General features: G+C 48.8%; 3 protein-coding genes across 7 annotated transcripts in view; 2 read left to right on the forward strand and 1 right to left on the reverse strand.

The window, feature by feature from the left end:
* Positions 1–2,981: 2,981 nt before the first annotated feature.
* LOC108571795 (homogentisate 1,2-dioxygenase) lies at positions 2,982–5,523 on the forward strand. The gene is made up of 8 exons (XM_017933933.1): positions 2,982–3,063; positions 3,129–3,264; positions 3,326–3,459; positions 3,531–3,717; positions 3,783–3,962; positions 4,039–4,262; positions 4,343–4,469; positions 5,012–5,523. The coding sequence occupies exons 1-8, from the start codon at positions 3,028–3,030 to the stop codon at positions 5,329–5,331; spliced, it is 1,344 nt and encodes a 447-aa protein (XP_017789422.1). The 5' UTR covers positions 2,982–3,027; the 3' UTR covers positions 5,332–5,523.
* A 380-nt stretch (positions 5,524–5,903) lies between these two features.
* Positions 5,904–8,527, forward strand: LOC108571752. 5 transcript variants are annotated; one of them, XM_017933867.1, is made up of 9 exons: positions 5,904–6,077; positions 6,197–6,257; positions 6,411–6,560; positions 6,643–6,873; positions 6,948–7,256; positions 7,332–7,430; positions 7,515–7,672; positions 7,764–8,169; positions 8,250–8,527. In XM_017933867.1, the coding sequence occupies exons 1-9, from the start codon at positions 5,985–5,987 to the stop codon at positions 8,426–8,428; spliced, it is 1,686 nt and encodes a 561-aa protein (XP_017789356.1). In that variant the 5' UTR covers positions 5,904–5,984; the 3' UTR covers positions 8,429–8,527. The 5 variants fall into 5 exon arrangements, with proteins under 5 accessions (XP_017789356.1, XP_017789354.1, XP_017789355.1 ...); XM_017933865.1 differs by having other exon boundaries at positions 7,332–7,672; XM_017933866.1 differs by having other exon boundaries at positions 6,993–7,256; positions 7,332–7,672.
* A 1,157-nt stretch (positions 8,528–9,684) lies between these two features.
* LOC108571710 (proto-oncogene tyrosine-protein kinase receptor Ret) overlaps positions 9,685–14,401 on the reverse strand; it is a 10,593-nt gene continuing 5,876 nt past the window's right edge. Inside the window, exons 6-19 of the mRNA XM_017933822.1 lie at positions 14,224–14,398; positions 14,049–14,146; positions 13,308–13,594; positions 13,111–13,221; positions 12,852–13,030; positions 12,579–12,788; positions 12,416–12,518; positions 11,750–11,918; positions 11,362–11,666; positions 10,961–11,138; positions 10,759–10,888; positions 10,411–10,612; positions 10,162–10,340; positions 9,685–10,088 (exon numbers count right to left, since the gene is read on the reverse strand). Of these exons, the coding sequence (XP_017789311.1) occupies positions 9,685–10,088; positions 10,162–10,340; positions 10,411–10,612; positions 10,759–10,888; positions 10,961–11,138; positions 11,362–11,666; positions 11,750–11,918; positions 12,416–12,518; positions 12,579–12,788; positions 12,852–13,030; positions 13,111–13,221; positions 13,308–13,594; positions 14,049–14,146; positions 14,224–14,398 (2,730 nt within the window). The remainder of the gene's footprint in view (positions 10,089–10,161; positions 10,341–10,410; positions 10,613–10,758; positions 10,889–10,960; positions 11,139–11,361; positions 11,667–11,749; positions 11,919–12,415; positions 12,519–12,578; positions 12,789–12,851; positions 13,031–13,110; positions 13,222–13,307; positions 13,595–14,048; positions 14,147–14,223; positions 14,399–14,401) is intronic.

Below are 14,401 nucleotides of genomic sequence, written 5' to 3' on the forward strand. Positions count from 1 at the left end.
CTCTCTCTCTCTCTCTCTCTCTCTCTCCTCGATTGATTACCATCGTGAAAATACTCTACTACTAGCCTTGTCGACGGAACTCGTGGTGCAGCTGCAGGTGGTCACGTCGCTCATGTTCTCCGAATATTCCGAACCGGAACGATCCCTGGCCATTCTGCCGGTGACATTGGTACGGTGGGCCTCGCTCGTTTCCTACGGAACGTTTTCGCGTTTCTCCGTTTAGTCTTTTTTCCCTCCATCTCGTTTCCTTTATCCTCGAGTCGGCGCGAGGAACGGACAGCTTTACCTATCGACCGCGGCGGCAACTTTCTACACGGAAGAACGGCTCCAACTAAGAGGCTAGCATCGCGCGCGGCTCCACTTGCGAGACGAACTCGACGATGAAACGGCGAACGTAATCGGTGTTGCGCGAGGGTTACGGTTATACGCGGCGGTTGCGGATGCTGGCGCGAGTTACGCCATTTGGCAAGCTCCTCGACGATGTAAATGGAGCGGGAAACCGGTGGAAGAAAAGGACTTAGATTAGAAACCGGGCAACTGGCGTTACTCTTTCCGCGCCGCTACAGCCACCGAGTCGAGGATAAAACAACGAAACGGCATTTCTCGGCTGTTGTTTAGCGTACGGTTGCTCCCGCCGCGACATGCTGGCTGCGTAACCAGGTGAAGGACGACGGACGAATTGGCGTGCGCGCGCGACTAGAAAAACGACGAACGCTGCCCCGTGCAACGATTCGCGCGATGCACTTTTCCTCCTCGGAACCAACTGCCCCGTGGCCAGCCGAGCTCAACGACCACGATCCTTCGGGCTGATCGACCCATATGGAACCTCCGCAAATCTCGAATCTTGTTGCCGTTGCCGTTGATTTTCTCGATGAAAGCGGTACACGCGAGTACAGGATTCCGAGTAATCCTTTGCTTTGCTCTTTGCTTTTGCCTTTCACCGTGTTCGCGTTTTTCCGCGTTTTTCCGCTTTTTGCCTCGTCCTTGCCAGGATGAAGCAGCAGCAGCAGCAGAACGTACCGTTATCGTTTCGCGGAGGGTGAGAATCGGAATGCTGGTTCACTTACGTGTACACCCATGCAAAATCGGGACGGCAAACGTGGCGTGGTAGTGCGGCGGCAGGAACTGCGATTCTAAAGGGAATCTGGTAATCCGGTGCAACGGTCGATCGTAACAATTGGTGACATGTTAGCGGTGATCGAATCGAAGGAAGGTAGGTCTCACACGCGCACTACGCGCACTTGCTCGAGTTGCGGCAGGGTGAGAGCGCGGACTGGAACGAAGCTGGTCGCCGATCTAACGGTCCTGTTCCCGACCGCTTTATATACGCATATTTCGGATAGTCGAATCGCAGAGGTTTTTCGTGGCCGAAAGCGAGAACTCGTCGAGGGACCGGTCGGACAACGAACTCGATCCGTGCGCGGTAAGCGGCGGACCGAGACTCTCTCGACTCGCGGGGGCCCACCTGTTCCGAGCGAGAGCCGGCCAACTGGTCGCAAGCGCTGCTACCTGTCCGAGAGGTAGGGATATATACCTCGGCTACCTAGTTACTGCCGATCTTCGACGGGAGCCGTTTCGTGCCACGTCTTCCCTCCGATCCCCCACACTCTCCCTCGTCGCCTTTTCTCTCCTACTAACTTCTAACGAGTAAATCCTATCTCTTGTTAACGCGTTCCGCCGAGGTTCGCTGAATTCGATAAACTCGATTCCGCGAGCATTCGTGTCGAGCTTTAACCGGAAGCGAGGAAACCGGATCGAAAGTTCCCATTCGATATTCTAGGTACGGGAGCGCAGCAAGCCGAACTTCACCCGAACCCTTTTTCCGTTCCTTCCCGTTCGAGAAAACTCTCTTGCTGCCTGCATCGTGTACACGTAGCGGATCTGTATGCGTGTTCCACGTCCGTTAGTCGGCCGGCTGCTCGTGTGAGATGCAGAAGGAAGGTTGCTCCTCGTTCTCCATCGGAGAGATCTCTCTCGGTTAACTGTAAACCTCCCCACACCTCCTCCCACTAGCCTCTATTGCCTCCTCTCGCGCTATATCGAAACGCGGACGACTCTGTTAACGCGCGCGGCCAATTACGCGCAATTAGCTCGATTCGCTCGTCGACCTTCTCCGCTCCGTTCTTCTTCCTCTTCTTCCTCTTCTTACTCTTCCCTTCGCATATTCGAACGTTAGGAAACGTTTCTGTAGACGCGACGCGACGCGTCGCGACGCCACGCGTCGTTTCGATTTCGGTGACCTCGATCGAACCAGATAGCTGTATGCCAACGGAATTTACCACTCGGACGGTGACATTTTCTTTCGAATCACGGGGACCAGTTTTCAGGAGCGAAAGGAGCGAGTTACTTTGCCCCGCACCAATCCCGTCAAAACCACCGTCGTTCCCTTCGAGCCCCAGACGTTGCTAACTTTTGTTTCAGTCACATGATGGAATTCAATCCAATCCATTCGTCGTCCACCGTCCACTTTGTTAGCTCGAACAATCGTCAACTATATGAAGATATCGCGATTACGAAACTACGCTTTAGCAATGTGACTTGACCGCTGTTTCGTGATAAAGCAAAATACGATTTACGATGTCGAGCGAATCCCGATTGCGAAATCTGCCGCGAGTTTTTTTCCCCTTTGTATCTGCCGTTTATGAATTATTGTGAAATCAATTCGTACTAATCGGTCCTCGACCAAGGAGTAAAAAGGGAGTGCCGCCCGAACGATTTTATCGTTGTCAAGTTTTAACAAGCGTACAAACGAGTTTTACTTGCCGTGAATTAGCCGCGCGCGGGAAAGACTAGGACAGCGTGAAAGAATATCGGGAAGGGGGCTCGTCTCGATAAATTTCCATAGCGTGCGTGGAATTTCTAGTTGCGGAACGAGTCGCGCCTTCGTCCATCAAATGGCCAAACACGTAAACACATTTTTTGCACGATCACGATCTCGTTGCGAGCACGTTCTTTCTAAGGTCGGCTGGTGCTGTTTGCCGATGTATAAAAGGGTGAGCAGTCGGTGGAGAGCAGGTGTGTTTCGCGATGGAAGAACGCCGCACGCTCAAAGACGAGTTGAAGGTAGGATGTGCTTGCTCGTTCCACCATTCTCGCTCAGCGAGAATTTCTTTCTTTTTCTTTCGCAGTATCTCACGGGATTCGGCAACGAGTTCTCTAGCGAGGACGAACGTTGTCCAGGTGCCCTACCGGTCGGCCAGAACAATCCTCAGAAATGTCCTTACGGGCTCTACGCGGAGCAACTGTCCGGCACGTCGTTCACTGGTAAGTGATCTCCTACCGAGACCGAGATACAATATCAAGTTTCTACCTCACTTGCTACCAGCTCCACGCTCTCGAAGCAGACGTTCTTGGCTGTATCGGATCAGGCCTTCTGTCCTTCATAAACCCTTCGTCCCTATCAGTCGTGTAACTCATCTCGACTACCAATGGGACGCTATTACTCCAACACCTACTCAGGTATAATCGCCTTCTTCTTTTTCTTCTCTTCTTTTGCTCGATGCTGAAACAGTACGGTACTACCGTTTTAGCTCAGATGGAGACCGTTCGACGTGCCAACCAGACAGGCCGCGGAGGTGGACTTTGTCGGCGGTTTACACACGATATGCGGTGCGGGTGACTTTCGTGCTCGACAGGGTGTCGCGATCCACGTGTACCTTTGCAACGCCTCCATGAAGGACAAAGCTTTCTATAACGCGGATGGAGATTTTCTTATCGGTTTGTATCTTTCGGTACTCCTTCCGTTCTCGAGGTTAAGAAACCGCATTTTTTTTTTGTCGCAGTGCCTCAGCTAGGCGTGTTACTGATAACCACAGAGTTTGGTAAAATTCGTTGCGAACCAAACGAGATATGCGTGATCCAGCAGGGTATGCGATTCAACGTTGCGGTTTTTGGACCGTCACGAGGATACATTCTGGAGGTGTTCGACGATCATTTCCAACTGCCCGAACTGGGCCCGATAGGTGAGTTCAGACATATTACGTTTCCCGTCAATTCAGAGACTGACAACTTACATATAGATGTATATGTCCCGAACAGGAGCGAACGGCCTAGCAAATCCACGAGATTTTCAAACACCGGTTGCGTGGTACGAGGATCGCCAGACTAATTACGACATCGTATGCAAGTATCACGGGAGGCTGTTTGTCGCTGAACAAGATCATAGTCCGTTCGACGTGGTTGCTTGGCACGGGAATTACGTCCCCTACAAATACGACCTCGAGAAATTCATGGTCGTTAATACGGTTTCTTTCGACCACTGCGTAAGTATATAGACGACTGGCCTTTCTGACCTTCCAGATTCCCCGAACGAACGAACGAACGAATCGATGTTTGTTCGCAGGACCCTTCAATCTTCACCGTTTTAACGTGTCCGTCGGGAAAGGTTGGCACAGCCGCAGCCGATTTCGTGATATTCCCGCCCCGGTGGTCTGTACAGGAGCATACTTTCCGGCCTCCTTATTATCATCGTAAGTAGAAAGTCGACGCTTCCTTCTGTCACGGCGTAGTAGAGGCGAGAACGCGGACAAACGAACGAGCGAACGAACGAACGAACGAACGAACGAACGAACGAACGAACGAACGAACAGAAATTTCGAGAGTAGCCTACTCGCGCGATCTATAATCGAACTCGAACTCGAACTCGCCTGTCTCTCGCTCCGCCTCTTCGCCTTTCTTTCCTTTCCGCTTTTTCGCTTTCCACCGGAAAAATAGATAACGACGCCGTAATTGCACTCGCCGTTCCGTCCTTTTGCTTTTCTACGCTGATTTGTTGTCAATTCCACGGCTCGATACTTCGTTATGCTAGACCGCTTCTAAAAATCGCCTAGCCGAGATATCGGTGAAAACTCGGAATTTTCTCCAACCAACGGTCGATATCGACTTCCTTTTTCTTTCGCGACTATCATTCTGCGATATCGTCTCTCTCTCTCTCCGTCCCTCGATCGCTGAAGTTTCGAGGTGCGATAAAATCGTCACTATTACGATTCACGTGATTCGTTTTGACCTACAGGAAATTGTATGAGCGAGTTCATGGGTCTCATAAGGGGAAGGTACGAAGCTAAAGAAGAAAGTTTCCATTCAGGCGGAGCGTCATTGCACTCAATCATGACGCCACATGGACCGGATACGCGTTGTTTCGAAACTGCTTCGAACAGCAAGCTCAAACCTGAGCGTGTCGCCGATGGAACTCAGGCTTTCATGTTCGAAACGTCGTACAGCTTGGCGACAACTCACTGGGCCAGGAACCTTTCTAATAAGCTGGACAACGATTATTACAAATGCTGGCAAACTCTTAACAAGCATTTCGATCCGGACGTCAAACCACTCTGACCAACCTTTCTTTCTTTACATCGCACGCGTCTCCTCTTCTTCTCCCCTTTGTCCTCCTTTCTTTCCTAACAGCGCAGCGATGAAGATAAAAGTACGCGCGTTTCGATTCTCTCACTTCTTAATCGCTATCTTTCCTTTTCCCTAATTCCACCACCGACACCTTCCTTATAATAAACTCCTCCCTGATAAACGAACGCAAACCATAGATAAATAGATCGTATATACCTTTAATCGTGCTATTTATTTTTTGTTACTTGAATAATTTCATCGCGTTCCGGATTCGTTTTATCTTCGACTAGATTACGATTGGAAAAATATACGTATCGTTCGATAGTTTATCGAGGAACAGGTCGATACTTATCGCGAGCAAAGCTAGGAGGGAAAGTTACACTTTTTCTCGATAGAGCGCGTTCACGGACAAACCTCTATGTACTTACCTACTTACTCACTTACTCATATACCAATATGCATTTGTTGCTGCGCGTCGTGTGATATCGTTTCGAGAAATGTTAATTGTCGTCGTGACCGAACGTAATGTTTAATTGTGGGAAAATCGAAAGGTCGATCAACCGTTGACGCTTGGTGCGACGTAAATATGTTGGCTTGCAAGTTGTACGTTCGCTGTGGTTAACCTACAAAATCATAACCTTACTATGCGGAGGCTCGTCAACTTTGCGATGCTTCTTTGTTGTTTGAACAGAAGCGTCGCAGCTACGCATTGTTATCCGGATTACTGTCGGAACGTGGTAATTCTTCGATTTCTTTTTACATCACGCTGCTTCACCAACCGTTGCTAATAGCAAAACTGATAGCTCGTACTTGACAAGTGATCTGATCTGATCTGATTAACGTTCAATCTTTACAGACAAAATTAGTTTCTACGCCTGGTTTTCAATGCTTGCTGACGAACGTTCAGAAGAATGGAGGTACGACGAGACACGTTTATCAAATTATCTCGTGCGTTGGTTATGTTTAAACGCGCGATTCATACTTTCAAATGTAGAACCCTGTGACGTATAGAAGATAAGATAAGAATCAGGTATGCAAATTAGCTGGCCTTTCTTTTTCTTTCTCGATAGATTGCTCGATTCTCACGACGTTCGAGGGGTTTAGTCACGATCCACCAGAAGGTGCTGCTGTCAAATTTAGTTTACGTGCGTATACTTACAAACAACCAGGTGTGAAGGTAACTGCGTTTAATTTAAGCGTTACCAACCCAGACTTTTATGGTAAGAATCGGAGAATAAAAGGTGGTGGTGGGGTTTTTATCGAAATTTATCGTTTAAATTATCGTTTACTCTACCCACACAGGGCTGGTTACGCGCTATCAAAATTTACTGAACGAAAGCGAGTCGGCTTGTAGATACGTAAAACTTTATGGAAACGAGACGCATCCTCCGCCCGACGAATTCTACGTTTCATGCCCGTTCTCGAACGAATCTTACGAATCGATTCCTTACCGGTTAGATTATCTCGTGACCGGAGAGCGGTACAATTATAGCAAACGGTACATTTTCAACGTACCTATACATAGATTTATCGGTGAGTGGTGAAAACAGCTGTTACATTTCTAACGTGAAATCAAGCTTATCTGTTAAATATCTGTCGAATATTAGGGGAAGATGTAAGTATAAAGGAATACAAGCCGTTTGTATATATAGATGTGTCTCATGCACCTCTTCTCTCTTTACACGTTCAACCTCTGCCAGAAGCGTATAACGTGACAAAGTATAACATTTGGTTGATAAACAACGACACAGATTCCGTCACCTTCACCGGTGTATTCTCTACGACGAGCAAACAAGATATTCGGTACAATTTTACCGCGCACACTGGTGTTTTTTATTTTAAAGTTTCTCCGGTACATTCGGACTGCGGGCAGGAGGGGGGATGTGCGAATAGCACCACGCCTTTCATCATTATACGTAAGCGAACAAACAGACATTGAGACATTTTTTCTACCAAATAGGTATTTTCCACGGCTTTATGTTTTCTAGAAGAAACGTCTCATCGTCTGTTGATCATGATAATCAGCACAGTGTGGATACCACCGGTAATACTGTATGTCCTTTATCATCTTTACAAATTATATAGAAAGGGTAAAATTGCGATGTTCGTAAGTTTTCGATTGGATACTTTTCGTGCTATTCCATTTACAACGTTTCCCCCCTGCATGTTTCTAGAAGCATCGAAAAGGAGAGAGAAGCCAAAGTGTTTATTGGTGTACTCGCCGACCCGTCTATCCCATATCAACGTAATGATCGAACTAGCGAAATATTTAAGAATTTGTAACATTAACGCGATGATAGACATGCTCGATGTGACGGATACCACGGGCAAAGTTAGTATCAACGGGGTGACGCCGTATTTTTTATAATCGATGCGAGATATTCTCTGTTAATCCTTGGATTTGTTACGCCTCTCTGACGTAGGATCCGGAATATTGGTGCAAAGCTGCCTTTAGAAACGCGGACGTCGTTCTTATTGCAACGTCTCCACCAGCGAAAAGGCCCGCGGTATCCACCATTTATCGAAACACCGATAACTATCTTTTGAGACTGGTGAAAGAGCAGAATAATCAAGAGCAGAAAGAGAAGCGTTATTACATAGTGCAGTTACCCTACTGCAAATCGGACGACGTGCCCGAGGAAACGAGGCATTTCAAGAAGCTTTGCTTGCCTAAAGAGTTGCCGAAACTGGTGAACATGATTCACAAGGAGGAACGCGTGAAATCCGTTTCTTCTGTGTCCGACAAGGAATTTTTAGACAGCGTGAAATTAGCGAAACTCGAGATATTAGAGAAGGATGCGAATGTTGGAAAAGACGAACGAGAAACTGGTCGGTTCTCTTTAGATGCGTGCTAGTTTCGATCGTTTCCTCACCACTTGGTGCTTGGCTCACACGTATTGATTTTTTAGAAAACCTTTTAACCGTGGAAAACAGAGCGGACGATAACGCGATGTCTCAGTCGTTTGGGACTAACATCGACGAGTTAAATTTGCTCGGGGAGAGGAGCAAAGAGGACGAAGAAGTATGGACTCGTAAATCTTCGAAGAACGATATCTCTGGGTTCCGTATCGATGAATTAAACTTGTGATTTCGTTTTAAGTACCTTTTACCAACGTCTGGTGGACAAACTTAGCTTACGAGTAAGATATATAGTTTTTAAACGGCGTAAGACATTTTTTACACTTGTACCGACTTCATTTAATAAACGGTTAACCTTTTTTCTTTTTCTTTTCATCACCGTACACAACTTTTTCTGTCCGTTTATTCTGATTGACCACGACGTACAGCTGTCTATTCGTTCTTTCACAAATGCGCTACACATGTTTCCTTTCTTTTTTTTTTTTTTTTTTTTTTTTTTTCGCGTGTATTTTACTATTAAGGATGGTACGACGATAACAGTTACGTTGATGGCACATGCCTGCGTTAAGAACTAATCGACGTTTCGAAAGTAAGCGAGTGGCGAGTGGCACAAAACTAAATTTGTACCTGAACGTTTGTGCTATAAACGACAAGTGGCAGTTAATTAGTTACCACGACATGGAATGCTCTGGTTTGTACGTAAATCGAACGTGGGCGAATTTATTTCGTTTCTTTCCACGTTACTTAACGTTGCGTATTTCCCACGTAGATTACAGGATCTACTTGTTCAAAGCTGGTTCGAACCTTTACGGCGTAGAAATTTAACTGGAAGCTTTTAACCTTACTTTTCTACGATCTCGTTTTTCTTTCGATGAAAATATCGTATAGAGAAGAGATTTATAAAGCGAATCGGAAGGTAGTGATGTTGTAGGGTGTTGGAGACCTTGTTTAGCAAGGTCCGTCGACGGGGGGGGGGAAGCCATTTACTTAGGACTAAACGAAGGATCTAAATGAAATTCTGTCTTGGTGTAAATGACGAAACGTAGGAATGATATGTGGAATTTTGAAAGCCTCTGCTGCTATCGTTAGCATCATCGTTGATTTCTGCTTCCGGAGTAGCGTCCTCTTCGGGCATCTTTTAATCGTACAAAATACTGTACTAGGTACACATTTAAGAAGGGAAGATTAACGTTTCTTGGACATTATCTTCGATCCACAAGACTTATCTGGTATAAATAAAACTGGGATCTTTCGTTTCGAAGTGGGTGGTTTTGCGTCGCAATGCGATTTCCATACTAATATCACTTTATCCGACCGTTATTTCTGAATTTGCGCAACTTTCGTATAGCGTGCTGCACATCTTCCTCACTATCAACGCGTTCGTTCGTTCCGTGACGGCACACTTGTCCGTGGAACGTGGTTGTCCCTCTGGAATGGAGGAAACAGGAGTTATCGCCTTGGTAATTGGCATTGCGTTCCTCGCGCTCAATTCTCTCGATCCCTTTCATTGTTATCGTTCGCACTGGCGAAGACAAGAAGCTCTTCCGCCTCCGGTTCCGCTTCCGCGGACTTCTTCCCCTCCATGTCGATGTAAGATTGCGCGCGTTCGTTGGTAGGCGTGACTAGGTCGTTCTCACTGTTGCTGGTAACGCTGCTGGTGTTTCTAAGTTTGATAGGGCTCTCGTAATGATTGACGGTGAAACCGATCGGTAACCGATGATCGTTCACGTAAGCCAACTTGACGGATTCCTCGGGGAAAGATGCTATAGGCTGTTGCCAAAGGGTATGGAGCTTGTCGATCTTGTCGCACTTGGTCACCGTATCGGAGGACGGTTTCTCTAGGTAGTTGACAACGTTCTCGGCGTCGTCCGTGGCCTCGTTACCGGAACCTGTGCCAACCACGAACGATTAAGAGTCGAAACGGGGTTAGGTGATTTTTTCTAGAAACGAGAAGGGACGTACTGGTTGGACTGTCCAACGCGTGAAGAGAGGCGAAATAAGCCTGATTGTGAACGGTTCTTGGATTCAGATCCAAGTATTCGACGGTGTCCTCTAACATCTTCTCCCAATGGTTGGTGAGTTGTTTGAAGGATGGCCTCATGGCAGGCTGTTGGTGCCAGCAGGATATCATGAGCTTGTACCTACGGGCGGAAAGGGTTGGGGTTAGCTGGAGGGAAGAAGGAAGTCTGGTTTGACGATCGTTTCACTCACAGGTGTTGCGAGCAATTCGCCGGTCTCTCCATACGGTATCCGGCCTTCAACAGATTATAGAGATTGTGCACGTCCACGCCGGGGTAAGGAGAGGCGCCCAAAGTGACCAACTCCCAAAGGAGAACGCCGAAGCTCCAAACGTCCGATTTGCTGGTATATACGTGATCAGCGAGAGACTCCGGTGCCATCCATTTCACCGGTACTGCAGGATTAAAGGAGGATTTTTAGCCAGCCGGCGGCTGCGCCCGTTAAACCTCCCTTGCTCGGTAATCCATGGAGAATTACGAGCGGGGCGGTAGGCGGTAGGCGTTGGAGTAAGGCGTTTCGCGATAAGAGGAACAGACGTACCTCGGCCTTTGCTGCGCTTCAGATAAGCATCGTCTTCGTAAACGTCACGCGTCAGTCCAAAATCGGAGATTTTGCAGACTTTCTCAGCGGCGAGTAGCACGTTTCTGGCTGCGAGATCCCTATGGACCAGCTGACCGAACAGAGAGAGAGTGTTATCGGCGTGGAATGAGCCTGGAGCGGCATGCGATTATCGCGGGATTACCTTAATATCCGCGAGGTAGGCCATTCCCTTGCTAATCTGCCAAGCGAACGAAAGGATATCGCGCGGAGTGACCGTGTAGGCGGACGTTCGGTCCACGGCGTGCAACTGTTCGTCGGCGTTGGACAAGGACGAGCCACATCCACCGGATTCCAAATGTCGGCTGCGCCTCAAGTAATTCCTGCAAAGTTTCCATATTCTTGGAAAGTTGGGGCAATATCGAGGGCGACACGCTCGGAGTGTCGCCCGTTTGTCGCCATTTCTTCCTCCCCTTTAGCATTTAGAAGATGCTAGGCGAAAGGAGAATTCAATTAACGCCGCGTAGAACGCCGTGTGGTGGAACGCGTTGGTTATGACCGAGACGGTGGAGGAATTTCGCAATGCGGAATTCCGTAGGCACTCACCGTAGCGAGCCAAACTCGGCGAACTCGATGATGAGATAGACCGGAGCCCCAGGAGTGGTGCAAGCACCCAGCAGTCTGATCACGTTCGGATGCTGAGCTTCCTTCAGGAGCTGATACTCGGAGAGCAAATCCGCCAATTCGGAGGCGCAGGCGTTCTCCTTCAACGTTTTCACAGCGACGGTCGTCGCTCCGGAAATTCCACCGATGTCCACCGCTGTTGCTCGTAACACTCGACCGAATTCTCCCTCGCCCAATACTTGTTCGATGGTCAATCGCGATCGTGGAAATTCCCATTTCGGATCCGGCTACGCGATAAACATCCATCATCCTCTCTGTCGGCTATTTCGTTTCGATTCCAACTACCGAATCAACGGAGACGTCAACTTACCGGAGACGTTTTCGGAAGAAGCAGATGACGATTTGCCGCGGTGAAGGTGTCCAAGCCGATCAACAGGCCGTCACCGCGGTCGATGTAGTCCGAGGGTAGTATACTGGCTCCGTTCGAGTCACCGTCCACCCTTCGTTTCCCTTCCCGTCGCGCCTCTTTCGCGGCCAATCTGAATGGAAATCGTTATCTCTCGGAGAAGGAGAGTTTTTTTTTTAAAAGGCGCGCGAGTCGAAGCAGCCGCGGCCAAACGATGAGGAAGCTTTTTTCAATTTCGTGCGTTGCGTTCCGTTCCGTTCCGTTCCGTTCCGTGCTCTATATGCTCTACCGAAATAGTCTAGCTAGCCTAAACTATTCGAAACGTGGAAAACGTGGAGTTGCGCGCAGCCATCTGACAAAAGATACATTTCTGTTGGGAGGAGTTCGATAAGCCGATATGTATCTGTTGGCCGAACGTCACCGAGGGATCAAAGAAGAAAGAAGAGCTAGGTTTCCCCCCTCCGACTTTTATCGAACGATCGACCATGGTCGCGAACAAGGGACTCGTTCTAGAGTTATCTAGAGTTATCTGGAACGAGTTATCGTCCAGCTGTAATTCTGCAGCTGTCGCAGAAACCTACATCAGCTAGAAGCGTACTATGCGTTATCGAGCGACGACCACTCACTCACCTGTATCTCGAAGTGACGAAGGAACCAACGATCGCGATCAGCACGAAGAAACTGCCTCCGATCACGCCTATCATGCAGAAGGGACCGCACGATCCGTGAGACGCTGCGAGAAGGAGAAGAGAAAATGGGGCTGTTTTCAACTGGATAGGAGTCGTCGACGAACCTTTCCTAGCGTCCGGCATTGCTATCTCGTTCCCTTGCTCTCGCAACTTGCTCTCTTTTCCCTCCTTGCTGGCTTTCCCGAGGTTGTCGTGACGTCTAGGTAAGTGCTCCACGTTGCAGGTGCATTGGAGCATGTCGTTGCACGCGCAGATTCCCGAAGCGCTTTTGATTCCACGCCCGCCCTTGTTCATATGAGCGAAATGCACGTCCGCTGAAACATCCAACGTAGTTATTTCGTTGCTCTTTCTCCGCGTTTGGTAAGGCGGTGGCTTACATTCGACGGTGCAATCCTGCGGGCAAATGCGAGGGTCGAGTCGTTCGAGCTCGTCGCACTGGTTGTCAGGGCAGTGAGTCAAATCCGGCGAACAGGTCGGGTAGTGGTCCGACATCGTGGAAACTTCGTTCGACCGTTTGTTCCACCTCCACGCGCATTGTCCGGAGAAGTTGCCCTTGCTGGAAAGTTAAAAGCCTCGACGATTGCACGAGAGAGACAGAGAGCCGCGAAGAGAAACGAGATAGGAAAGCGCTGTAACCTGTAAAGGCCGCTGCCGACACCGCAGCTGGACACGCACTTTTCCGGCAAATTGATTCTGATACTCTTGGAGGAGACCGCGTGATCCTTTCCACTCCACTTCACTTTGAGCCTAAAAATTCCACGGATGCATCCGTCAGTTCGATCGAGTTGGTTATCGCGATCGAGCAAGGAAGGACGAATCTGGTCAGGTCTTACAGCAAGTTAGCTGGCTCTGTCTTGAGCAGATCTTCGTCGAGCACGTAAACGATGCCAGTTGTTCGGGTGACGGCGAACGCGTTCGATCCGTGGACGGTGAAATTGACGGAGGGATGCGGTTCGTTGGAAGGTTTCGCGATTCGCGTGTAACGGGACGCGATCCTCGCGACTTTTACATTCGAAGGATAGGAGAAGGCTTGTTGCTGTCTGCTGGAAGACACCGGTGGTATCGGCGTGGTCGTGGTCGTTCGATGCTCCGGTCCGTAAAAAGTCAGCGTGATGTTTAGCTAACGAAACGAGACGAATGGTGTTGGTTGCCGGGCGCTTTTCGAACGTTTGCATTTATCAGTTTGGCTAGCAATAAGTGGAAGCGTGAACTGGTTTTGAAAGAGAGACCAACGATTTCGACGAATTTCCTCCAACCTTTTCGTGGGCGTAAACGACACACGGTGCAGTTTAAACGTTGAAATCGGAAGGTCCGCCCGGAAGATAATAGGGAGCTTCCGCCCACGCGAACAAACGCTTAACCGACTCCGTGGAATCGTGCCTCGAAACCGCGCCCAGCCTTTACCGTCTAATTGTTTAACGAGTCGCGATCATGTCGGCGGATCCTCCTCCTCTTTCTTATTGGAGGCTCAGGGTGGGTGCCCACTTCCGGACACTCGCGATCGAGCAGAGAGGAGGATCGAGATAGAACTAGAGCTGTTGTTTGTTTAACAAATTGAAACGGTTGGAACTTACAGTGTCTTGGCCGTGTCCCGGAAGGAGAGTTTCGTCCTTCACTTGAAGGGTTACGCGATAAGGAGACTTGGGTAGCAGAGTGGTTTTCGCGGAAATTCCTGGAACACGCACAAAGGAATATCCTCCGCGTGAACGATAGGAGCGATAAGAATAAAGAGCAGAGTGAGAGACTGACTTGTGAATATCGCGGTGTAAGGAACGCCTCCGTCGAAGGCCTCGATAGGCAGAGTGTTGTAGGTGATGTTGAGAGCATCGTGACTGTCCCCAAGTATACGCACGGTATAGCGATTACTGGTTTCGGCATCCGCGTCTTTCAGTATCAAGTTGTTGTCGTCCACCAGTTTGTCACCCTG

Source organism: Habropoda laboriosa, unplaced genomic scaffold (assembly GCF_001263275.1).
Source record: "Habropoda laboriosa isolate 0110345459 unplaced genomic scaffold, ASM126327v1 scaffold99, whole genome shotgun sequence".
Classification (NCBI taxonomy): Eukaryota; Metazoa; Arthropoda; class Insecta; order Hymenoptera; family Apidae; genus Habropoda; species Habropoda laboriosa.